Source organism: Callorhinus ursinus, unplaced genomic scaffold (genome assembly GCF_003265705.2).
Source record: "Callorhinus ursinus isolate GAN/ISIS: 27379988/994484 unplaced genomic scaffold, GSC_fseal_2.0 scaffold12, whole genome shotgun sequence".
Lineage (NCBI taxonomy): Eukaryota > Metazoa > Chordata > Mammalia > Carnivora > Otariidae > Callorhinus > Callorhinus ursinus.
This window is the reverse complement of record NW_027397074.1, coordinates 49,564,247-49,591,019: the sequence shown is the minus strand read 5'-3', so window position 1 is coordinate 49,591,019 and position 26,773 is coordinate 49,564,247. Positions and strand designations below refer to the sequence as shown.

Here is a 26,773-nt window from a genome sequence, read left to right as displayed (position 1 = left end):
ATGGCACTTACCTTCATCCAATGTGATAGGGATACTCCACGGATTCACCTTCTCTGCCCACAGTGCTTCTGCCAACACCACCACCTGTGGAATTACAAAATACTTAATTCACTATTACACTTCTAACCAAGGAACTCACTTCATAGTGAGAAAAATCTAGTAATGGAACCACCCTCATAGAACTTACTGATCTTACAATCTAACCAGCACTCAGAAGCATCTGGCCTGATAAAATGGTAGGATGGCTTACTACAGATTCAGCTACAACACTAACTGGGAGATAAACATCTTGTAAGACTAAAGTACTGTATTAGTTTTTTGTTGCTGCTGTAAAAAATCACCACAAACGTAATGGCTTCAACAATACAAACATGTCATCTCAAAGTTCTAGAAGTCAGAAGTCTGACACAGGTTTCACTGGTGTTATGTCTTGGGTCATCCTTTCCTCCCCCTCTAGGCTCTGGGTAGTATCAGTTCCCTTGCCTTTTTCCAGGTTTTAGAGGCTGTTTACATTTCTTGGCTCATGGTTCCTTTCCTTCTTATTCAAAGTTATTAAAAGAGTCCTTCTCACATATCATTACTCTGACCTTGCCTTTATCATCACATCTGTTCCTCTGATTCTCTTCCACACTCTCTTCTCCTTTTAAGGATTCTTTGGGTTACAGTGGGCCCACCTGAGTAATTCAGGATACTCTCCGTAATTTAAAATCAGCTTATTAGTAACTGTAATTCCATCTGTAATGTTAATTCTTCTTTGCTATGTAGGCTAACATATTATAGATTCCAGGGATTAAGACATGGGCATCTTTGGGAGGAGGGGTGGCATTATTCTACCTACCGCAGATGTTATCCGGCAGGATGTAATACATACTCCGAACCACAACCAATATATAGCGCTGTTTCTCCATAATACAGAGGTCCAGATATAAAGAAATGGAAACAGAAGGGGCCCCTTTACACTTATTGGCCCCCTTGAAGAATATTCACTTCCCAATCCCAAGATCTTGGGCTATGATTATTTGGAGGCCTTGGGTTCCCAGGGGATGAAGCTTCCACTAGGAGACACAATATTTCTACTGAATCTGCTTCTGAATCTGTGCTCCTCATGACAACGAACCAACAGGAAAAGGAGGTATGACGCTGGTTGAAGAGTCAGGTCCTAATTACCAAGAAGCTGAGTTGCTGCTACATAATCGGGTCATGGAGAACTCTTTAGAACTGAAATTCACTGGGACACCTCTTACTTATTCTATATATGTGTAATGGAAGACTACAGAAATTTAATAAAGGCAATAGCACTGAGACTTCAGGAACTTTAAGAGTGAAACTTTGGATCTTTCCACCAAATAAAAATCCCAGACTAGCTGAAATGCAAGCTGAGGACTAAAAGAACATGAAATAGTGGTAGAAGAAGAAAGTGAGAAATATTAACATGGCTTCCAGTTACAGAAATGAGGACTGTAGTTATAACGCACATTTTGTTACTCTATATATTCACAACATTATAATTAATATATCATAATAAATATAGTTGTACACACACACATACACACAATGATTTCTTTTCCTCCTCCTCCATTCCTCTATTATTTGAGCAGGGAATTTGGGGGCTCTTTATTTATCAATTACCAGACCATGAGGAGCCATACCTGATCCTAAAGGGGACAGTTGTATCACCTGGCGATTCCAGACCTTGAAATGGCAGATATGGACTTTGATATGACTGATGCAACTTTGTGTCTCCTCGTCATAGGAGGGTGAGAGTCTTCATCTGTAGGCATAATAGACATGTAAAGTTGATATTGCTTGGGAAATAAATATGGGTAGGAATGTGAGAACAGATACTGAGCAGCAAAAAAGGTGGACTGGGCCAGCTGTTTGACTGCTCTCAGATCCATTCCCCACCCTTCCGCTGCTCTGATTCACAAGGGGATGACTCTAGCAAATCGTATTTTCAAGATCTGTTTCTAAAAGGATTCTGGTTAGGCTAGCCCATGCTGGGACTGGCGGACAATGAAGGCCAGTGGAGGGGACAGAGCCACAGCATTTCTCTCAGTTTCTCTCCACTGAGGGTAGCAATTCCAGAAATGCCTGCTTCTTCTCCAGCCACGCTGCTTTCATTGTTGTTCTAGTCCCGGGCACATGACCCTGGTTTCTCCAGTCAGAGGGGCAATAGCAGCTTCTCAATATTGCTAATCTGAGTTGCCTGTGCCCCCCCCCCCATTTCCTGTTTGGCTTTTTAGCTCACTCAATCTCTGTGACTGGACCCACATCTTAAATTCCCTCTACTGAGCTATCCAGCATGGGCTGTTTTCCTGAGGAGAGCCTGACTAAACCCTCTTGCTTCTCAGAGGTTCCTCTTCTCTTCACACTGCCCAGTTGCCTCAACTGTGTGCTATGATTTGTCAAGGGCAACATCAAGACCAAAACACCCTTCATTAGATTAAATTACTATATATGGACATTTTGCCACATCCTTATCAAAGCTGAACTGAGAGGTAAGGAAATGTGTGCCCAATAGGCTTTCTTGGTCAAGTTCTCTGAAGTTAAAAGAATTCCGCATCAGCGCTCTGCTTCTTTACCTCCCTGTTAAAACCTGTATAAGTTATCTATTGCTGCCCTAATATAGCATCTTAAAATAATTAACATTTATTATTCCACACTGTGCCCATAGGTAGAGAAAGTGAGAGCAGCTTGCCTGGGTGGTTCTAACTCAGGATCTTTCACTGGGTTGCAATCAAGCTGTTGGGGGAAAAAATAAAATCATCTAGAAGCCGGACTTGGGGTGGAGAACCTGCTTCCAAGTTTAGTTGTTGGTGGGAGACTTTAAGTCCTAGCTCCATGGGCTTCTGTATGGGGCTACTCATAACATGTCAGCTTACTTATCCCAAAGAGAGAGAGAATAAGAGAGGAAAGCTTCACTATTTTATTACCTAATCTCAGAAGAGATATATAGTATTGGTCACAGAGGCCAACCCTGGTATAAGATATCACAAGGATGTGATATCAGGAGGTGGGTTCATTGAGGGCCATCTTGGAGGCTGGCTACCACAGACCCTATGATCAGTCATTAAGGAAGATCAGTATCCTTCTCTTCTGGATATTTTATATTTAATTTTTACTTCAAGAAAGCTGAGGCTAGCAGGGGGAGAAAAGAAAATGGAATGTTACAGTGTCAATAAACCTATCTCAACCTTCTGAAATATCTTTTATTAGGATTTATAATTTTCAAAGGGGAATTTTATAGCCTTTATTTCATTTGTGCCTCACAAAAGTGCCATGAACTTTACCACAATTAACTAAAAGAAAGAAAAATACTGTGAAGAATGTGGGGTTGACATTTTTCTCTACCTTTCATAGATGAAAAAGTCTGAGCCTCATGGGCCTGCTGAGGTTACTGGGAAGGAATCAGGAGAATTCAGTTTTCTGACTTCTAGTCTGGCAGGCTCTTTACTACACGTTGCTGCTTTATCTTTGAAATATAAACAGATTCCAAATTCATTTGGTTTTTGTTCTAAAACAACACCTTGTGAAGGACCCAGGTTGGTTATTTTTACTGATGTAAAATCACTAATGTAAAATTAGACTCATAATCGGGCCTCATAGATTCTCTTTCCAAAGCAATAGTTAAAGTGGTTATCTCCCTTTTAAGAGGGCCAGCCTGTGTACTTAGCAAATCCATATAATTTATTCTAAGAGGTCTGAGGGGATTTTCATTTTTTGGTTTCTTTTACTCTATAGCCTTTTAAGCTAGAAGACTAATCATTCTGCATTACAGTAAAAATCAAGTCAAGAATGGAAGGCTCTCTGTATCCACAGGCCCCAACATTGACAAGTTAATTGTGCGGGTTTGAGGGTTATTATTATTATTATTTTCCGGTAGGAGAATATTGCTTTTCTCTCTCACCTTGGCTTAGTTAAATAAGAGTTTAACTATTTAAGAACATTCAAGATAGCCCTTCCAAAAATCATCATTGTTAACTTTCATCTACTTGATTTTTTTTCCTATGAAATTCTGCTAATTTAAATAAAAATAAAAACACCCATCAGGATCCAATGTGAAACAACCAACACTTAAATTAGTAATAGATTAGTAATCTTTGCTTATTTATTTGACAGACAGAGAGACAGCGAGAGAGGGAACACAAGCAGGGGGATGGGCAGAGGAAAGGGAGAAGCAGGCTCCCTGCTGAGCGAGGAGCCCGAAGCAGGGCCTGATCCCAGGGGAGGATCCCAGGGGACACAGGGCTCCAGCCCAGGACCCTGGGATCATGACCTGAGCCGAAGGCAGACGCTTGACAACTGAGCCACCCAGGCGCCTCTTTTCTGCAGCCTTTAAAAAGCCAGGTTTGCTTCCACCCACCTCCTCATTTCCCATTGTCCTACCCCTCCCCAGGAAGAAGCAGGCAGTACTGACGGGCCTGGCTTGTATGGCCACATGCACAGATTGAATTATAAAACTGGCTTTGAGTCATTAGCAAGTATAAAACAGAAGAAAACAAGTAGTGCTTTTCCATTCACGTGACCCACAGTGTCATAAACGCTGTTTGAACAGTGCGTTTGACACATCACATATCACAACGCGGATCCCCCGCTCCGTTCGGGGCCAGAGTGTTCTATTTCCACAGCTGCTCAGTCTCCGTCCTTCAGAGCCCCCGGGGCCGGCTGCTCCTTGCTGTCTAGGACCAGAGATTGATTCACGTCCTGTAAACCCCAAATCCCATGGCTAGTAAAGTTCTCCATTCCTCTTTTCTTTCCCCATTCTAATATCATAGCTGCAGGGTTTGGGAAATTTAATCCTTCAGAAGTTAGTAAACTTGGAAATAAAACTAAAAATTCATGATGGACGGACGCTGAGGAAAGGGAAGAAGGAGGGAAGAAGGAAAGAGGTCAGTAAAGAAGGGGCTTAACGGGGTTTTACAGAAAACTGGCCTCACTACTTCCTACATGAAGAATAGAGGGAAACCCAATCCTTGCTCTTTAAACCTATCTGAACATTAACAGATCTGGCAGGTCATAAGTGCATACCTGAGATGGGAAAAATGGAAGGGGTCTGCTAACAATCAATATGCCTAAATCGCTGCTTTCGTGTGAAATCAAGATAGGCTAAGCAGTGTTTGCTCTCTGGAAATTAACCAACAAATAATCCTTATGCCAAAGTAATTAGATAATTAATGACATGTTTAAAATATAGTATTAATCCTCTGTTGAACAAAAAGCCACCAAAATCCCACCTGAGCTCTGAGGCCAGTTGTTTGGCTCATACCCAACCCTCAATGAATTTGTCATAGGATCTCTGTTAAAGCACCTGCACCAATGGTTCTCAAAAAGAATCACAGATTATGTGATCTGCTTATTTAATATGTAGATTCCCATCCCCCTGCAAAGAAACTTCGCATTCAACAAGTGGGGGAAGGTGAGAGAGGAGCTCCTCTCAGGTTTCTGATAAAGGATATCCTTAGAAGAATGACTGAAAAATCCTTCAAATGTGGTCTACCTCCGAACTTGTTGAAACGCAGAATCTCTGCATTGACCCAGACTTACAGGATCAGAATCTGCATTTTCCTAAGATCCCCAGGTGCTTTGTATGCAAATTAAAGCTGGAGAAGTACCACTCCAGAGTAAGGGTCAGCATATTTTTTTCTGTAAAGGACCAACTGGTAAATATTTTAGGCTTTGTAGGCCATGTGGTCTCTGTCACAACTACTCAGCTCTGCCACTACACTGCAAAAGCAGCCAATAAAACAGGGCTGCAAATTATGGCCCATGGGCCAAATCTAGCCAGTTACCTGTTTTTACACAGCCTGCTAGCCAAGAATGGTTTTTACATTTTAAAGTCGTTGAAAAAAAAATCAAAGGAAGAATAATATTTTTTGACATGTAAAAATTATATGAAATTCAAATTTCAGTGTCTATAAATAAAATTTTAATCAGAACACAGCCACATCCATATGTTTACATATTGCCTATGCTGCTATTATGTTACAATGACAGAGTTGAATAATTGTGACAGAGACCACATGGCCTGCAAACCTAAATGTTTACTATCTGGCCCTTTACAGAAAAAAGTTTGCCAACTCCAGCAATAAAACTTTATTCATGGACACTGAAATTTGAATTCATATAATTTTCACATGTCACAAAATACTGTTCTTCTTTTGCTTTTTCTTCCCAACCATTTGAAAATGTGAAAGCCATTCTTCATTCATGGGATGTGCAGAAACAGACAACATCTGAAACCACCTATGTTCTGCAAAGCTTCATTTGGGAAACACAATCCAGGTTTCCTGCAAAGAACAAAAATCTTCTCAAGCAAAGTTTCTGAAGCTCCAGTATGCAACGGTAATCCCATTTCTCCTTAATGAAGTCACCCCTTTGCTGGTCTCAGTTACATGGTTCCAGAGGACTTCCACTCTCCCCAAACTCCAGGGGTAGACCCCTGACTTGGTTAAGCCAATCCTTTGATCATGATTTTGAATTCAAGGCACATGATCCTAAGCCAGTGCCAATGAGTGTAAAGATATTGCCTGGACTCATTTCTCTATAGGTGCTACTGAAGGAGAGAGCCCCTAATGGGTGCATACAAGTCAAAATGTAGCCATGAGACCTGCTGATAGCTATCTTGTGACCCCAGGAGAAAGCCGGCCTAAAAATAGCACTAACAGCAAGAAGCCAGAGATGAGAAACGGAGATTTTCCTTTGAGCCTTGGATGGCACTTCACCAGAAGCTATAGCTAAACGATTTAAGTGGGTGGGGTAACAAAGTCCTCTTATTGTTTAAACTAGATTGATAAGGATTTCCCATTGTTGGAAACACAAATTCTTAATTGATGCACATATTATTTCAACCCCCTCTCCTAAAAATTTCAAAATTTCAAATACTCACATTCTATCTGGTCATATGTAAGTCTGCCCCCACCCCCTCAAAAAAGAGCAGATCAGTCCTGCAGGTCAGTCAACCTTAAAATCCAAAGATGACTGTTGTCTGTAATCCAGATAACAAGGAACTCTTCTGGAAGTCAAATCCTTATACCAAGGGCAAGACTCCCAAGTTTTCTTTCCTGCTCATGGCCAAATGAAGCCATGCTGTAGAATTCAGCTTCAAGTCTTAGAGAAGTTGTGTGGTCTTCATGATCATTCCCCAAAAGCCCAATATGTGTGGGCCACAACTCAGCGAGTGTAGTTGCATATATCAGGAAACCAATGATAGATAATGAGAAGGCTCTCCTACTCCTAAGGAGAGCTCCCAATAAAGGGGTCAGTATTAATTAAAAGTCAGCCAACCTGGGTTCAAAGATAATGACCAGCAATGTGACGTTGGGCATGTCACTTCCTGACTTAGCTTCCAATTTTCAATTTCCTCATCCATAAATAGGGAAAGAGGGGGATTTGAGTGACCCTGCTTGTCTTTTCAAACATTCTGAGATGTCTTGATCTGCTGTAGTAATCCAAGCGAAAGATCTCACCTCCAGCTCTGCCCTCTCTGTAAGGTGTGTGTGGTGGGGATGGGACTTGCTAGTGGCTTTTCTTTTCCCAGGTTGCACAGAGTCAGTCGTTCCAGTAGTCCAGTATTCGCCTTTGAAAGAAACAACAGACATATCAGAACCAGAAGTCACCCTTTCTGATTAAGAGTGTGGTGGGAAATTATAAAAGTTATAGATTTCAACTTGGGGCTTTTTGATTATTCATAGATGGCTTCTCAGAAGAGGTCAACAGTCCTTGTTTCTCTTTTGCTCTGGTCAAATCTAAAGCTAGATGTGGCCAATAGGAAGACTGGAATGCCATGAAGAGGAAGAGTTGTTCAGAAGCTTCTTGGGGTGCTTAGTTCAGAAGCATGTTCATCCCCCGTGCCTCACCCTGATAGGTACTGCGGGCCCTGAGTCCAGTCACTCTGGGTGGAGCCAAGAAATACACAAAATTCCTAAGTGCTTTGGATTCAGGTAAAATTTGAACCACATATTGAAAAGGATGTATTTTTTTTTCCAAAATGTTTAAAATCAACAATAGTTCTAATAAGCTCTTATTTTTTTAATACTTTCAAATAATTTGGCGAATTGGATCATCACAAAAGCCCTGTGAAGTAGACAGTATTTATTATAAAATAAAATTTATGAAATTTATTTTACAATGAAATGATGTACCTAAAAGCATCTACCACAGGCTTTGATACATTAGATCTCACTAAATGTTAGTTATATAACAGTTATACAATGTAAGAAGCATGTGATCATTTAATAAAAGAGTAATGGTGGCTCAAAGGAGAAGGGACTAAGGAGAAGTCATTCTGACTAGTAAAGGCCCTCAGGCCCCTACCAGGTATTGTATTCTCTACCCCTGGGTGCCTCCTTAGAAGCAGAGAACATCCTACGGTTTCCTTGTTTGTTCCTTTTCCTCTCGACTCACTGAGTTGCCATCTTCTTTGAAGTGTTTTTGGAGTTGTAGAAGAGTGGACACTAAAAGCGATAGGAGATGGGGACACAGAAGACTTGGAAAAAGACAGATAAGAATTCCAACCTATCATTAACTATCAGCAGTCTGATTGATATTAAGTTACAGAACCTCTCTGTGCCTTAGTTTCCTCATCTGTAAAATGGGGAGGATCAAATGAGATAGTACAGGTAAGGTATTTAGGATATTGCCAGGCACATACAAGCACTTGAAATAAGTTAATCATTATTATTATGAGCCATTTGTTTACATGCCAGAGGAAGAAAGTCAATCCAAAAGCAGGACGAGGCTTTGGGGAAAGCAAGAGAGCTGGGGCCAGCATTGGCTGAAGCTAAACACAGTCCTTAAGAACTGGGCTGTGTGCCCAAGCACATCTCACTTAAGAACCATTTACAAACATTCACTACTTAGAAGGTCACTTTAATAATTAGTCTTGCTTTGCTAATTACACTTTACTGATTATAAACTACCGCTGACAACACTGGGGTTGCTGCAAGTGCTAATTTTTTAGCAGCCATCTGAAAATAATAAGTGACTGATTTTGCTGTCCGCCTTTTATCTTAAATGGACAGTGTCAATGGGGTATTGTGGTGGGAATGCAAAGAGGAAACTCTGGAGGCTGAAAGACACTGTCCAGTGATTCACAGTCTCTTTCCCTGTCATTTTCAGCCTGATATTCAGCTCTGAACCTAAGTCTGCCACCTCCCCACTACCATCCCCCCATAAATATCCCTTAGGATCAGAAGACAGTTGCCTGTTCTCAGGGAGATTTAGAGGAAGGAAGGAAGGAAGGGAGGAAGGGAGGGAGGGAGGAAGGAAAAAAGAAAGGAAGGAAGGAAGGAAGGAAGGAAGGAAGGAAGACTGTGATTTGTAAAAATTTTGCTAATAACAACAAACAACCTGTGCTTGAGGAGCCTACTCCACGCTCAGCATTCTACATGCATCGTCTCATTTATGTGCACAACAGTACAGCAGTGCAGGTGCTAGCACTTCTTCCATTTCACAGCTAAGGCAAATGAGGCACCGAGAGATGAAAGGGAATGCCCAAAGTCATATCGGTCAGCCAGTGACATAGGTGAAACTGGAACCCAGTCAGTCGTGAATAAAACCAGCAAGTCTGTAAGCAATCTTGGACTTCTTTGAAACATTCGACCTCTGTCCCTCTTTCCCCCTCCTTTTTAATGAAACAAACAAACAAACAAACAAACGGGTGGGGGCTTTTTAAAAAGGCAGACACATTTCTAGTGTAATAATAGTAGTCACACCATTTGTGCACATAACACTTAAGATGTATCATCTTAGTTAATCTTGAGACAGTTAATCTTCAGACAACCTTGATTTAAGTATCTTTCCGAACCCATTTTACAGATGAGAGACCGAGGTTTAGGAAAGTGCAGTGATTCACCCCAACGTCACAGAGCTAGTACAGGTCGAGCTGGGAGCTGGGAAATAAAAACTGTCAGCCTGACAAGGGCTGGGTTGAGACTGGCCAAGCTGCTGCCAGACCCCGCTCCTCGGCCTTCCTCTAAGCGCCCCCAGAAGCCCTGCAGCTGCGGCCGGACAGCTTGCGATCTGGGGGCCCAGCCCCCACCCCGCCCTGCGCTAATGGGGGTAAAGCTCCGCCGGCGCCATCCTGCAAGCCGAGTCTGATAATAGCCCTGATTAAATGGCGGGGCAGCCAAGGGAAGGCCCCCGCCGCCGCCAGCGCCACCGTCACCGCGCCGACTGACCGGGGACCGGCAGCGGCGGGGGCTCTAACTTGGCCGTCTGTGTCCCAGCCTCGGGAACGACGGCTGCCGGAGCCGAGGGCGCCGTCTCTGGCCTCAAGTCCTGGCTGGGAACGGCGTGTGTGGGAGGATGGCCCGAGCGCCGCGAGCGGAGAAGCGGGTCCGGGTCAGCTGTTCGCAGGGACCCGACAGCGTCGCCCTAGGAGGAGTCTTTAGGAGCTAGAGTCCGCTTCTCGAGTCCCCAAGCGGTGGAACTAACTAAGTAGAACCGGGCGTACAGCGCTGTTGTCCCCTGTTCTCTGGTCTGCCTTGGCCTCTCCTAGGTGGGAGGTCTGGGACTGACGACCGCCGCAAAGGCTGGGATGGGTTGAAGGAAGAAAACCAGCAGATCCCGGCCCCGAGAAGCGGGAGTGAGCCTCGCCAAGCCCCTTCGCTAGGTGCGCCTCGGCGCTGCTCGGTTGTGGAAAGTAACCTGCTTCCTGCCATCGCAATACCTTAACTGGGGTCGCTGCACCCCGTGCGCTCAGCCGGCGCCTGGCACTGGGCGAACCTTTCTCTTCATAGATACGGAAACTAAGTCTCAGAGCAATCCAGATAGCTCAGATCACACCGCAGGCAAATGACAAACCCGGCTTCGAACCTCCAAACCTTGGCAGTCCGTCTCCAAAAGTTGGGGGTATGCGGGCGGTAAGCCTGTACAGACACCTGCCAAGCAGTGCGTGATCTCCCGGCCTGCCCCGCCACCCCGCCCACCGCCACCCCGCTGGCAACTCTGAGGTCTTCGCGGAACCTACAGATTACTCAGTAATTACCCCCCAGAAAAAGAAAATTACAAAGGCTGCCTGGTCCCGCGGTCCACGTGCGACACCGAAAGACCTTTACTTGGCTTGCCTTCCCCTTTGCGCGCCTTGAAGGTGGACCGTGGGCATGCTACTCACACCAGCCCACGTTTGAAGGAACCAAGTCCCCGGTCGCATCGGGCGGAGAACAAAGACATGCACGTGTTCCCGGGCCCTGGGGCTGCTATTTACAAACAGACCAAGAAAATTGAGCCCTCTCCTCCGAACTGCCTCAGCTTCCAGAACAGGAAACCTACGAAGTTAGTGATAGAATTCGATATGGGGTGGGGGTGAAGATCGGGGAGCAATCGGGTCACACAGTCCGGGGTCGCCTCCTGCTCTACCACGAAGTTACCCGTGTGCACTTGAACAAGTGAGCTAGCCTTCCGAGACTCATTTTCTGCAGCTTTAAAATGGACATGATAATGCCACCCGACTGATATTATCAACATTATATGTTTCTTGGGAAGCCTAGTGCAGCGCCTAGCACATATGAAGTGCACAATAGAAGCTCTTTGTAATGCATTGAAAAACTAGCTTCCAGGACTTGAAATGTATGCAAAATGCCTTCAAACTAGGTGAGTTAGTGGAAAAAAAAAATTCAGTGGAGAGGCCTCCTGTGGGCCTCCAGCCTTTCTAGCACTGGCTTCATAGCACGGAGGCTGAGTGTCTGAGCATCTGCAGGGAAGCTTTCCTCCTGGAGGCACATGGGTTTCTCTTCCACCATAGAACTGAGACCCAGAGCCTCTACAGACCCCATAGAGAAAGCTGTTTCTTACATTCTTTGAGTGCAGGGTGGAAATCGGGGCTCTTGAACACATTTCTTGATCAGATTTAATCTATATCATCCCTAAATCGAAATGGAGGCTTTTTCCAAGTTCCAGAGTTGGCCAGTAGTAATACCTATGAAGTCCTTTGCCCTCGCACCAATATTACACCATTTAATCTTCACAACAAACTCTCGATGTAGATGTTTCCATCAGTAACCACATTTTACAGAGGTGGAAAAGGAGTCAGCACAGCTTGCTCCAAACCAGCGTTTCTGATGCCAGACCTCAACACTTTTCTTCTGCCAGGATTTTTATTAAAGTTGTTTATTCTGCTTTATTTTATTAACATTAAGCCATTATGTCTCCTCATTCATAGAGCTCCGTGTTGAGGAGAATGTAATATATATTCTTCATGTTGGTGCTTTTTTATACATCTCTAGCTGGGCTTTGAAACCTGGAGGGACAGGGATTGTATGCAAATTGTCCAATGCTAATCTCACCCCACCAAGCCAGTGCCTGGTCCAGAATGAATGAATGCCCACAAAGAGATGGGACTAGCTCTCTTTGCTCCTTGTTTCCTGGAGTCTTTATCACAATTTCTATTTCTTGTGGTTTTTATATGCTTACTATTGGTGTCTCCCACCAGACTGTAAGTTGCCTGAGGCAGGAATATTAGGGTTCTGATTACTGGTCAATTCCTGGAACCTGGCACAGTATTCAGCCCAGAGTAAGTACCAGGTAATATTGGATGACTGAACAAATATTCTGCATTCTTTATCTTGTGTTAGATGCATACATCTTTGCTCCCTTACGTAATATAGGCTTCAAGTCTGTGGTACATACTCACATGGGGATAGGAACCCAGATCTTACTGGGTGTTTTTTCCCCTCCCCAAGGAATAAGAGGAGTTTCAGTGGAAGGTTTCTGGGGTGACTTGCAGTGGGAGCTGGTGGCGGAGACCTTGGAGGACTATTTCCTGCCTGTGTCTTCCCGCACCCTGGTCTCCCAAACCTCCTGACAAAGACACAGATAGATTGTCACTAAACAGCCAGCTCTGGTTCCTGAAGAGGGAAGGCAGGATGTGCCCCTGGAATCACCAGAGGGGACAGGGAGCAGTTGGCTGTTGGAAGACTGGATCATCTGAAATGTGGCGATTGCTTTAAGTTTAATTAGGTGACATCTTCAAAACTGATGCTACTTTGTGGGAGAGGAAGGGCGCTGGCAAGCTGTGGTTGCTCATCTGCGGAAGTTGTCTCATTTAATTTTGAGTTTGTCTTCAAACACCTAAGAAACTGAAGCTCAGGAAGCTTGCTGGGGCCACCTGTCTGGCTGTCCTCTCTGTGCGCATGAGTCTGTGCGGGCAGATGAGGACACCTGGCCAACAGGACCTTCATCCTGAAGCAAGGGACTGTCCTCTGTCCACGCTTTCCTCCTCCTAGTGGGAGTTCCTGCTTAATCAGTCCAGAGTGCACCATAACGGCAGGAGTGATGCTTTCCAAGCTAGAGACTGGCCTCAGAATCCCCGTTCTACCGCTTGAATCAGTGTAATTTGGATCAGATTCTTAACCTTCTTGACAGGTCTGGGAGTAGGGTGAAAGCCCCCAATTTAAGGGTCGACAAAAACCTCAGTAATCGAGAAACAATATTTTAATGCAGCAATTTAAGACATAAAAATTCATGCAAAAATTCATGGTGTACAAAATATTTTAGCTTTAAATAAAGACTGGATCCGCCAGCAGCCGGGCGGGTGGTTGGGTGCGGGAAGACCCGGTCTGCCCAGGAGGAGCATTGGCGAAGGAAGGCGGGAGCCCTCGTGGAGGAGGAGAAAGGAAGGTGGAGGGGCGAGGGAGAGTGGGTCTGGATTCCTCGCGCCCGCGGTATCAGGAGAAATCTTTCTGTACTGGTCTTAGGATCACTCTGCGAGTTTTGCACCCAACTCTAGTGCACGGGTTCTTCTCTGGTCAGGGGGAGATCTAGGGGGGCGCTAAGAGCCCGTCCCTGCAGTTGCGAGCTCCTGGGGGACGAGGATCCGGAGGGTCGAGGCCCTGAGGGAGCAGCCTGTGAGGAGTCTCTGAGGCCCCACGCCTGACCTCTGGCCCCAGGTTGGGGAGGGTCGAGGGGGGGGACCCGCTTGGTGAAAACCGGGGTGGGGGGAGGCCCGGGGTGGGCAAGAGCGGCGGGCACCCACAGCGGCAGGCCTCCACTAGCCGGGTCCGGCGGGGTAACGTCGCCGTACCACGGGCCGCAAGTGCCTTTCCCTTCACCACCTGAGGACACGGGCCCTGGAGATGGGCACGTCCTTCCCTAGGCGCACAAGACATCTCTTTTCTGGGTCCCAAGGGCGGGCGCGAGTGTGAAGTCCCGAACCAAAAGCGCGCACACCTGGGGCCAAACAGACGACAACCTCCCGCCTCACCCGTAGAGGAGCTGATCTTTGCCTTGCCCTTAAAGCCAGAACTGGGCGAGGGCGCCTCGAGCGCCAGGCCCACGGGCCTCCGGGGTGGGCCCGAAGGCCTGGACGCTCCAGGCCCGTTCTTGGGGCCTGGGCTGGAGGGGTGCTTCAAGGGGACCATTTGGGTTCAAGAAAACTTAACCCCGTCAGGGTGTGGGTCTGAGCTAAAGCCCGGACTTCTCCCAGGAAAGGCTCGGACTAGCAGCCCTCCAGCCAAGCGGTCGAAATCCCGGGCCTCGCCGCGCGCTCCCTTGCCGGCGCGGGGACGCGCGCTGCTTTCCCCTGGGACGTGCTGCGGCGGCCTCCGAGGGGCTGCGGTCGCCCTCCCCACGCTGCTTCGGGACTTTTCTGTTCTGTAAACCGAATTTAGGAATCCAAAGGCACCATTTCTGTCGCTTTTAAAGCATTTACCAGAAAGAGAGGAAAGGAGGATGAGGACGGGATCTCGGGCCAAGTTCGCGAGTAGCTGCCCTTGTGCCCTGAAGCAGGTCTCTTTTCTCACCTTCTCTCCCGCTGTCACCCTCAGGTGCACGGCGGCGCTCTGGGTCTGGAACCCGGTCCCGCAGCCCTGGCGTAGCTCTCGCTCCTGGTGTTGGCCGCCGGTGAGCGAGACCGGGCGCGGACGGGTCCCAGCCGCTGTCGGCGGAGGATTCTGCGTTAGCATTCGTTAAGCGAGGGATCATTGGCCAAAAGCGGGAAACCAGTTACTTCCTGGGCTGTTCTCTGCTACCACTAATTTTTGAGTTCCGGAGACTACAAATGGGAATTCGAAAGTGTGGAATGTATAGGGAGACGTCTTCCAGGTCTCCAAACTCCGTATAACCAAACTCAGACGTATAACCAAAATGTTTAATTCTTAGGCTCCAAAGTTTAACGGGATGTAAGGAACGGCTCATTATCACCATGTGACTCCACTCCTCTGCGCACATTCCAAAACTGTCTGTACAGTTAACTTGACAAGCGTGAGCGAGAGATACGTCTCTACGATCACGAAGTTGCCGTTCAAAATTTAAATATAACAAAATTCTGTACTTTATTTTACATACATTGGTGTTAAGGTTATGGTTTAGGGGTTTTACACGTTATCTCATGAATCCACAGAGCCAACTTCCAGGCCCTTTTTTAATGTAGATGGTGAAACTGAGGCTTTGAGAGGTTTAGATAACCTACACGAAGTCTTAGGGCTAAAGCGGTCTAAAGTCAAGATTCAAAGCCTTCTACAAGTCCGATTGCACGTTCCCGTATCCGAAAGCAGCACCCGCCCGCCTGTCGTCAGCCTGAGCAGGGCCTGGAGGGAAGTGTTAATGTGATTGCTTTGTTCCAACCCCTGTGGTGGCTTTACCTGTAACCCGCGCTAACACTGAGTTTTGAAGGGACCTCAGAACTTCAGCGCTCTCTGCTTCAGGACGGCTTCGAATTACCCTCCGACAGCATCTCTCTGCCAAGCCCCAGTTCCCCGTTTTCATAGCACCATATTGACTTGCAAAGGCAATAAATCTAACAGAAGGGATGGGGTGCCCCCCCCACATAATTATATTGTAGTATACATTTTACTGCCGCGGTTTCAACACCAACAAGATACATAGCTTGTTAGGGATCCCCAAACGGCTCACCTCTCGCGCCCGGATTTGTTTAAAGTGGCCTTTTCAATTCCTCTGGTTTGCCTCCTGCCTCCGCGCGCTCATTTAGCTTTTTGTGCTTTCTATTTTACCTTTAATACGATGAATAGTCGGAGTTCTGCCCACAAGAGACTCAGAACTGGGCTACCGCCGTGGCAATTGGAAAAGGAAGCGGAAACTGATTGGGGGCAAGTCAGCTTTCCCCTCGCTGGGCCAATTTTTCTAAAAATGTCCCTGTCATGAAATTATTCAAATTCCATTCTAAACCATTAGGATAATTACGAAAAGAAACGATGTTTCCTCTGTGTAGAAAAGTAATGGTAAGTTTTTAAAAATTGCGGTATAATTCCGTAAGTTTTTGAAAACTAAAACCAGCAAAAAGATCTTCACCACCCATTTGAAGCGTATGTTAAGCTCTGGACCAACTATGACATCACCCTCACTCCGATAAAAAGTTAAAAACAAAAAAACCCTCTTATCAGAAATCTCCCTTTCTGAGACAGGAAAGGAACCAGTATGTGCCTTACATTCAAGAGGGAAATGTCACTGTTGCATTGAGATGGGGTATGTGCTGGGGGACGAAGTGGTCTTCAACAACAACAATGGAGGGTCTGGGTTGTCCAAAAACAGCAAAAGACTTAAAGGCTCAAGAATGGAAATGGATCCTTAGGCACACCTGGTTGGCTTAGCCTCTGTTCTTCCTGAGGTTTAATCTGAGAGCCCTCTGCTCTCAGCCGGCGTTAGCTCTACTATCGATCTCCCGAGAACAGCCCAGGCACAGCTGCAGGGCCATCCTGTGACCGAGACAGTGGCCTGGAGTGCCGGTTCGGCACTAGAGGGTCTGCCTCTAGCCAGCTGGGTCCACTGGAAAGGAGATGTACCCCTGCCAAGCCTTACCTGGTGTTTCCTTCTCAAAAGCAAATGGAGATACGCTACAGAAACGTGGAAACCCCTTCCAGCAATAAAGTCTATGATTTTACGAATTTCCCCAAATATTTGCACATAGACACTTTGTACCTGGAAACTGATAGCAGAATGCGTTTTTTTTTGGCCCTGCATGCAGCACCTTGTTAGAAACTATTGATACACATTGGCAAAAGTGGCTTAAATCACGACTCTCCCAGATGTCATCACTTCACTTTCATAAAAGTTCTCAACTTTTTTTAGCTTTTCCCCCTAAGTTTATTTCAGGAGACTGGGGGGCAGGGGTGCAGGGAGGGGAGAAAAGGGCTGGTGGGAAATGCAAGCTGTTTTCTCTTTCTTTTAAATTTTAAGACCCACCAAGAGGCTCCTAATCGCCAGACCGACTGGCTGGAAAGGAGCGCAAATATTTACATGTACAACTTGAGTGTGTGTGTCAGCCTGAGTTTACACGGCTCCAAGTGAAGCGGATTACCCTGCGAATTCGGAGAATTTGAGTTATTCAAGCTGAACAGGGCCAACAGGACGACCCCCATAAGGCCGTGGGAAGTCCTGGTCGCAGCCCAGTTTGCGAAGGCAGAAGAGTCCTTGTCTACCAAGCTCAGGCGCTGTAAATCTCGCACTCCCCCACTGCGTGTCGCGTGGTCCCCGCAGGGTGCCGCGCCCCGCGGCACCGCGCCCGCCCCGAGCCTTCCCTTCGTGGGGGCCCCACTTTGCGGAGTCCCTTTCGGGAACAGGAACCCCGCATAAGTGGCGCACTGATGTGCAGCAGAAGCTGTGTCTCTCCAGTCCCCATGTCAAGCAGATTTTGGAGCCCAACGAATGAAGGGACCGGCCCTGGGAGCTGTCCCGCGAATAGGATCTGGCCCGTTAGGTGCTGGCTCTGTGGCGCCGGTTTCCGCTCCATTCAGAGATTACCAACTTTCTTTTGCAACTTTGAGCGCGGGGAAGAAAAAGAACGGAAGAAGCAGGAACTCCCCCAGGCTACCTCTGGTCTAGGTTCCCGCACTGGGGAATCTCCCAGAATCCCGCGTCCTAGCCGCTTCAAAAATACCCGCTCCCGACCGCGCGCACGTCCCTTCCGCCCTGGGACTTCGAGACCAGGCTAGGGGAGTCCGCGGCAGCTTGGTGGTGACACTTTTTTCCGAAAGGGCGCCAGGTCCGCGGCCGGTAGCGGCGCGAGGCCGTGCGGGCACCACGCCCGGGGCGCGCCCTCCCTGCCCGGCCCGCGGCCCCGCCCCCGGCGGCGGAATCAGGAAGCGGTGACGTGAGGCGGCGCTGACTGGCTGCGGGCCGCCGGGATCGCTGCCGCCAGCAAATTAAGGCGCAGGGCTGCGAGTGCCCGGGCGCAGTGTCCTCCGCGCCGCGCCTTGCTCGGCACGCCTGCGCTCGCGCTCCCCGGCGTCCGCCCCCTCGCAGCGGCGCCCCACCGGTCGCCACCTTTCTGCAGCTTGGGCCGCTCCGGCTGTTCCCCAGCGCGTGGAGGGAGGAAGGACGCAGAGGGGGTGCGGCAGGACCCCTGGGCTTTGCGCGTCCGATGCTCGTCTCCACCTTCCGGCCGCGCAGCCCGTGGTCCTGCGGAGCGCCCCAGTGTTCGCGCCCCCGGTTGAGCCCGCTGCTGGTCCTGTCCTGTCCTCTCCGGCTAGTTGGAAGTCTTTGGGGCTGGAGGGCTTTGCGGTGAGGGACAGAGGCCAGTGTGGAGCTCTTGGGAGTTTGGGGCTGACTCATCTGGAGTTGCCGACTCCGCTGAGACTGCACTTGGAAACTTTGCGCTCTGTGTCGGTTTTTGTCTCCCTTGGGGAAGCTGGACGGCAGTTCGGCAGGCCCCGTCCGTGGCCAGGACCGCGCGCTGGGGGCCATGGAGTTCACGGCGTCGCCGAAGCCACAGCTCTCCTCCCGGGCCAACGCCTTCTCCATCGCCGCGCTCATGTCGAGCGGCGGCTCCAAGGAGAAGGAGGCCACCGAGAACACCATCAAGCCTCTGGGTGAGTCCAGAATGTCTGCCGTGGGCAGGGGCGGGGCTGCCGCGTTTCCGTCTGGCCCTCCGTCCCCTGCCTGCGGGAGGCTCGAGAGGGTGGCTGCCTTTCCCTGCTGGTGGCGGCTTCTGATCCTCAGGCCAGGCGCCCGACGCTAGGGGTTGAAGACTCTTTCCTTTTCCGCCCAAATTTTCTTTGGGGACTTCACGGACAGCCGGTTTCGCGTCTCCTCTATGCGCTAGCCACTTTCCCTACCTTTTCGTCTAGAATCCCCATGTCAAGTCGTACGTATGAGAGTGTGTGTAACTTTTTTGGGATAAAAACAGTCAGGGATAAATAATAATTAACCCCTTTTAAGACTCAACAGAATTTACCAAGCGTGTACACCTGCGTGTGCATTTGAAACCAAGGAGACTAAGCGACTTCACAAGGAACTAGTTGAATTTTGTTTTTCCTCTGACTTCAATCGATTAAGCAGAACCAGCTCCTTAAAACCACCGTCAAGTGCTGTAGAATAAGCCAGTTCTCCCCACGTGAACCATTTTCTTCACGGAAGCTCCAGACTTATCAGTGAGACATCGTTTTATAGCTGCCATCATTTTCAGTGGAGGTTGGCAAAAACATTAGCCAGTAACCATTTTCCAAATTCCTCAACTTTTAGCTATACTATTTGTTTAACAACCTTTACCATTTATAGAAGACACAAGGCTCAGAGTAAAGGGAAAATAAGGATTATGTTCTCGGAGCACAAGTGAACTGTGTGGGAAAGAAACTGCTGGACTTGAGTGTTTCAAAGTTCCTTTATAATTGACAGAGAAAGAAGTGTTATCATCACCTCTTGGGTCCCTGGGAAATAATTATTCCACATCCTGATCATCTGATAGTCCTAAAATGGTGAGAAATGTCAAATAGCAAACTTAGGGTAATATTTCTTTTTTAATTCTCCCTAGTGTTTTCTTTTTTTTCTCTCTGTCCTTTCCAATACTTTAACATCTCACATCTGAAACAACAATCCTAGTATGAAAGACAAAGTGTTAGAGATGAAAAAGAAGAGGGCCGGGCAGAGAGAAAAGAAAGAGCTAAAATCCCCGGAGCAGCTTAGAACCAAGGAAAGGGAAACCGGAAGATCTCCAGAAAATATAATGTCAAAAATTCTCTCCTCCAAGGTTTTCACTCCCTTTTTCTGGTTCTTCCCACCTGCCCTCCTGTCGAAATCTAAGCCTGCCGGAAAAAATATGGTAACAACCAATGAAACAAAACCCCCAACTGTTTACAGAAATATTAGCCACCAATTTCAAAGTTATATTTGTGAAACTGCCCAACGTTATCCACTCCTATTTAGAGGGCCTCTGAATTCTTTATAAACACCCCCATCACAGTTTGGTAGCTAGCAGGAAAAGAGCGCTTGGGGTTAAAATTCCTGTCAGAATTACAGACAGCAGACTGAGAAACATGCCATTTCCAGCTCATTTCAGTATTGCTTTCTTTTCTGTTTCTTTTCCTGAGAATACCCACCTTCTATCTAAATTCTAAATTATAAAGCCATCCCCTCTCCCCCACCACAAACACACACAGTCTGTAAAATGAACATTCCCTCCCCTGGGCTTTTGAGACAGGCTCTGAAAGAAGCAGAAGGCATTCTTGTCCTTTCCACAGGCCAGTTCAACAGAGCATAATAAGCCAAGGACTCGCGCAAGAGAAACACCTAGAGGTTCTGTTAAGAGAGAATGTGGTACTTTGGAACAAGAGAGATGTTGAAGGAGCTGTGGGGTGGGGACTCAAAAGTGTCTTGTGCTTGCCCATCTAAACACACTAAATCTATTTAGAAGAACTGCCTTAGATCACTAGAACATTTCTAAAAAAAATTTTTTTTAATTGAGATACAATTGACATATAACATTGTGTTAGAGCAATTCTGTATCATTTTCTTCCTCCTTCACTTTCCAACCCTGACAGTCTTTAGTCTGGGGCTTAGGGACTTGCCTTTTTCAATTGTCAGAAAATAAGAAAATTTCTGAGGTTACTTGTTGATTCCCTATGAAGACCTTACGTGAATGTGTTTCTGAAAATACTCGTTGCAAATAAGATTGTGCTGTGGCATACTTCTCTTTCTTTGAATTTGAAAATGGAAGGCTAAGATAATTAATTTGGTCATCCTTAATTTAAAATGTTACAATGAGTTGGATTATTATTGTAAAAGAAGAAAAGGTAAAAATTCCGTTTCCTGCTTGCCTGCCCCAAGTCAAGGAGAAATATGGGAAATAAAATAGTTTATATGCTATACAGCATTTATATGTATATACCTACATTTAGAACTTGTTTCAATTCCTTGAGGGCACTCAGAACAGAGTTGTTTAGAGATCAGTTTCGCATTGCAGATTCAAGTAGTTTCTTTTTTAAGGGATGCAAGATAATTGGGACAATTACAAAAGTCCCCCTGTATTCCATCAAAGTGACTGGTGTAGTCCTGGGCCCTTATCAGCTGTGGAGGAGAATGTTTGGTTCATAGGCAGTGGTATTCCAGCTTGATGGTGGATGGCGTTCTTTCTACTTTAATACTCTGCTAGCCTGGGGTCGAGGTTGTTTTCCTTACTTCCAGGACTTTTTTGAGAGAAAAATACACACACTGCCCTCAAGCAGTTGTTTCACACTGGTTCCCAAAATGGCCTGGGGAGCTCACTTCTGTGATATGTTAGAGTCTTTCATAAGATCTCAGGCTGGGAGGGATATTGTAAAAATGCACTCATATCAAAGCCTAGAAAACGGAGAGCCAGGCAGAGAAGTAAAGTAACTTAATTTTTTTCTTTTAACCACATCCCCGCTTTTCTCCACTTCCCCTCCCCTTTTCATTTTTTTTTCTTATGGAGAGAAGGCTCCGGATGGAAGGGAGAGTTTCTGTCAAAGTAAGGAAGGTGCTGATCTCTTCATTCCCTTGGTCTCCCTGGAGAAAAATCTCGCCTGGTTGTCAGAGAGGCAGGACTGGCACCAGATCCCACAAGCAGTCTGGAACTTGAGAGGGATAACAAAAGGAATATTTGCTTTTCATCTTTCTTGTTCACCTCCTTTCCCTTTATCCACTCCTTATATTTTTTGTCCCCAAAGTGGCTTTCATAATGGTAGTAATAAGCTATTAGTTCTAGAACTCATTTGGTTTAGTATGTCACTCCAGGGAGATGTGTGTGTGTGTGTGTGTGTGTGTGTATCGAGGGAGATAATATATATATATTGTTGGGTTATCACTGCCTTCCTGGAGTTTCTGACCTTAACTGTTCCAAAGTCAAGTCCAGAACCTATTTCAGTTGTGTTGTTCTCCTTCCTGTGTCTTTGCTTCACAGTGTTAGCTGTCATCCTCCATTCTCTTTGCCCGCAGAACAATTTGTTGAGAAGTCATCGTGTGCCCAGCCCCTGGGCGAACTGACCAGCCTGGATGCTCACGGGGAGTTTGGTGGCGGGGGCAGCAGTAGCCCATCCTCCTCCTCTCTGTGTACTGAGCCGCTGATTCCCACTACCCCCATCATCCCCAGTGAGGAAATGGCCAAAATTGCCTGCAGCCTGGAGACCAAGGAGCTCTGGGACAAATTCCACGAGCTGGGAACAGAGATGATCATCACCAAGTCGGGCAGGTAGCGGGGGTCTTGGTGTGTGAGGAGTGGGGTGGTGAGAAGAGCGCCCTGGGTGGCCTAGGGTGTTCCCAGGAACTGGGTGAAACCCCACTAATCCAGAGCACTGAGAGAGCTTCGCTTAATGAAGCTTCGCTTAATGAGGGCTTCTTTCCCCTGACTTGCTTTTGGAGAGAACTGTTGAGACGTATAAGCATTCGCTTTCTCGCAATCTGGCCATGAAAAACCCAACTTGGCCTTGATGAGAGGGATGCAGGGACCAGTGATCTTGGGACGCTGCAATCTGAGAGGGCTTTGGGCTGCAGGGTTGGCATCTGGAGGGAAGAGGGAACTCATGCTGGGAGTGCAGGGCGGGCTGCTGGGTACTTGGAGGGAGGCAGGTAGCTTCCCTTTTATTGGTCTCAATTTGCAAAAGCCGCCAGCTCCCATTAAAAACCAAAACTAAAACCTGTGCAGAAGAATGAAATTTGAAACGACCACACTCTGTGTAGGACAGAGTGCTGGTGCTGCAGGCCCCCTGGTGCCGTGGGGCCGGAAGCCCCGGGGGGTGCAGGCGGCTCCCCAGGCCTGGGGCAAAGACTCTAAAGGTGGCCAATGGCAGCCCTGGTCACTCCAGCTCTCTGGACCCTGGGAAATACCCCCAGGGTCTCTGGAAACCCAGTCCTGCCCTAGATTTCTGTGGCTGGGGCAGAGTTTTCTCTCTGCCACCCTAGGGGTTGGGCGACTCGGTCTGCTCCAGAGACTTTGGTTTGGGAGCCTAACAGGCTTGATAATGTAACCTAAGGTTTTCCCTAATCACAGACCTTTGGGTATTAGAGAACAAAACAGAACTTTTCACCTAGCAATGAGGACTCCGGAAAAGGTGACGCCTAAAATTATTTCTGCTTGGGAGAAGGAAGATCTCCGAATTCACATCTCTGTGGAGACAAAAAAGGGCTTGGGGCCGGGTAGGGAGGGGAGTAGGACCTCCCTCTTTAATTCTGTGGGCTCCTCTGGCAGTATGAGCTGTGGCCGATTCTCTTTGTTTCCCTGTGTCAGGAGGATGTTTCCCACCATCCGAGTGTCATTTTCGGGTGTGGATCCTGAGGCCAAGTACATAGTCCTGATGGACATCGTACCCGTGGACAACAAGAGGTACCGCTACGCCTACCACCGGTCCTCCTGGCTGGTGGCTGGCAAGGCAGACCCGCCGCTGCCAGCCAGGTTTGTGCCTCCAGATTTTCGGGCAGAGCAAAATGCGTCTTAACCCTGAGAGCAGAATGTCTCTGGTTGGTTGCATTTTAAGCAGATCTGTTTGCACAGTGGTGGGCTCTGGTAGAAAGCATTCCAAGCCCAGATGCTCCAGGACTGACTCTACAAAATATCTGAGAAAGGCAGAGTTTGTAGAGACAGAATGTTGTCTTTAATTTTATCTTTCTCGTAATTCATTTCCATGCTTTCCTAATTTCAGTTAGAATATTCATTAGAAATCCGGACCCATTTCATAGGGCTCCCATCATTTCTAGTTGGCTACTTAATACCAGACTGAATACAGCTAATGCTGAAGTGGTTGCCCTAAAAATCCTTTTTAGAAGAGTGCATTTTAGTGAAGTGGTTGCTTATAGTAAATATTTTTAAGTAATATGGTTATATCTGCACACAATAAAGGTCATTTTGGTGAAATGTGGTTGTTTTTGACCAATAAAGGACTCAGACATTTTAAGTAAGAAAAGCTAACTTTTGGGCGCCTGGGTGGCTCAGTCATTAAAGCGTCTGCCTTTGGCTCAGGTCATGATCTCACGGTCCTGGGATCTAGTCCCACATCGGGCTTCCTGCTCAGCAGGAAGCCTGCTTCTCCCTCTCCCACTCCTCCTGCTTCTGTTCCCTCTCTTGCTGTGTCTCTCTCTGTCAAATAAATAAAATCTTAAAAAAAAAAAAGAAAAGCTAATTTTTTTCCCCCTTCTCCATAGTAAGTTCAGTAGATGCATGTAATTCAATATCAGGTTAATATTCTTTTACATGAAACATTACTCAGTATGTTAGGGATCATATATGTTTATTATTATGTTGTTCATTGGTAGTAATGTTTTTCAAGAAGAACCCTGTTTAAAAAATCACATGCTGTTTTTTATTGTTTCTGCTTTACCCAAATTAGCCTTCTAGGGGGACAAAAAAGCATGTATTAGTTTATGCAAAAAGTTGTAGCTGAAGTTATAGGAACCTAACTGCACACTTTAATACAAACAAAGGATATTAGTAGACTTTACATTTAGGGTTCTAAACCAAGACTTACTGTTTTTGAGTTGTTTTATGACTATCTAATTTTTCTAATTGGTTAGAAATTCATATCAGAATTCAGAATTTATTTACATGTACAGATTTAGGAATTTTGATGGCTGGTTCTTTGTAAGTATCTAGTCTGGAGTTTTAGTCAAGGCACAGAACCAACACAGACAATTTACACAAACTAGTTCAGATGGAATATTACGCTTACTTAGTCATTAATCACATTACTGAGCTTACAGTATGCTAAATACACTGGAGAAGAGATTAAAAAAACTCTCAGAGTTTTCCATTCCCACAAGAGACTAGGAAGGACATCTTCCCAACCCTTCCAAATCAGCATATTAAATAACAAATAACTGGAGTAAGAACTTTTTAAAAGATGTTATACCCTTTTTTTTTAAATTGAGCAAGATTCACCAGTTTCTAGTAGTTTATAATTAGTATTCTTTACTATTTATTATTAAATAGCTGATTCACATTACTCTCAAGCTTCCTTCCAAACTTTCCAAAATCTTTAAATGAGAGAGAGAGAGAGGTATTTTAGCAGATTCCTAACCATTTTTACAAGCACATCCTTTCCCCCCCCCTCAAAGTCTTTCCTTTAAGAAGTTAATCGCTCTTATTTAGCATATGTTTTCTTACTATCCGAAGGTTTGGGGAACTGGTGCCCGCCAGCAGGACTTTGGAAATATGAAATGCCTTGTTTATGTTACTAATCTGTTCTGGTTGGAGAAGGAAAGTGCGTACCAATACACTATCTTAACTGAAGCATGTTTAAGCTATTGCTGGAATTTTAAGTCCTGGGGGACTTGAGAGAGGAGGGGCTTCCTGTATGCGTTTTCATTCATCATACTTCAGTTTATTTATATTGATATTAGATAAAAATGTTTAGTGTGTTATAGGATAGAAATATGCTAGATAATTTAAGCAAATGTTCTTTATTATTATTAAAAAATAGCACTATATTTCATAGCTCCATAAGGAAAAGGTGAGGAATATGGGAGGTAATCATTTTTGTATTGATGGTGGAAATTCCTTGTGGTTCTTGTTGAAATATTTATTTCAGATGGAAGTTTACCAGTCAGTTGTTCCTAATCAGAAGAAATAATACTTGACAATATCATTTGATCTCAACAACGGGCAAGACATTATCTAAAATAATGTTGTGTTTTCATATAGGACATTTCGTTGTCTTTAAAGTAACTGATATTTAAATAAGTTAAACTTTATTAATGTGATTCCACATGTTGAATTGATAGAGAAGAACATTTCATGAGCTTCTAGGAGTTTAAATATTTTTAAACTTTTTTGGCGGAGTAGGTAGGATGTGCTGGTCAGTAAAACCATTGCACGTGTCAAGTTTTAGCCTCGGAGGGGTGTACTTGAAACAGTATTATGGTTGTGTCATCAAGGAATACTTGAATTGAAAGGCATTTTTGAGCAGTCCTCCAAAACAAATAGGCAGAAAAACCCACACCTAAAGCCTTTAAAGTTTTTCTATGGGTCTAGTGAGAATTTCTAGTGCCTTTTTTGTGCTCTGCTTCTGGTGGGCTTTAGCCTGTCAGCATGGGCACTTAGTCCTCTGTGTGACAAAGCATGGCACAGCCTTCTTGGTTTTTTTCCATAAGTACTGCAGGGAAAGTACTTGTGACTTTCTCCCCTGACTTTGCCCAAACCATAATATTTATGTTTAATTAAAATTATAAGGAACCTATATAAAATTGAGATATAAATAACCTGTTAAATGGATAAAAGGATTTGTCCTATTAAATCAGGGATATTTCCTTCTCTTTCACGAGTTCTGTAATCTCCCCTGACTTCAGAAAAGCTTATGTCGAGTGGATACTAGGATTAGAATTTACAAAGTGTTGTACTTTGTGTAAACCATCCCTGGTAGAACAGATGGCCAGCATTTAACTGTGAATGAGGAAGAAATTGCCTCGCATGTAGCAGCTGATCAATAAGTGATAAATACTTGATAAATACATTTTTCCCATCAAAGGTTCCCCCCCCAAAAAAAACTGGTTGTGAATAAATGCACTGAATAATTTGAGGTTTATCCAGCTTATTTTCACTGTCATTTAGTGGGCACTTAACTAGATGAAAGTAATAGTATTTAAGATAGTGGAAGGAGCA

General features: G+C 45.8%; 1 protein-coding gene across 2 annotated transcripts in view; it reads left to right on the top strand.

Moving 5' to 3' along the window:
• Window positions 1–18,145: 18,145 nt before the first annotated feature.
• The window catches only part of TBX20 (T-box transcription factor 20), a 57,487-nt gene continuing 48,859 nt past the window's right edge, over window positions 18,146–26,773 (top strand). The window contains exons 1-3 of one of the 2 annotated variants that reach the window (XM_025873320.2): window positions 18,146–18,761; window positions 22,123–22,375; window positions 23,411–23,575. In XM_025873320.2, coding sequence (XP_025729105.1) covers window positions 18,635–18,761; window positions 22,123–22,375; window positions 23,411–23,575 — 545 coding nt within the window. In that variant the 5' untranslated portion in view covers window positions 18,146–18,634. The remainder of the gene's footprint in view (window positions 18,762–22,122; window positions 22,376–23,410; window positions 23,576–26,773) is intronic. The other variant, XM_073899058.1, reaches the window with a different exon arrangement.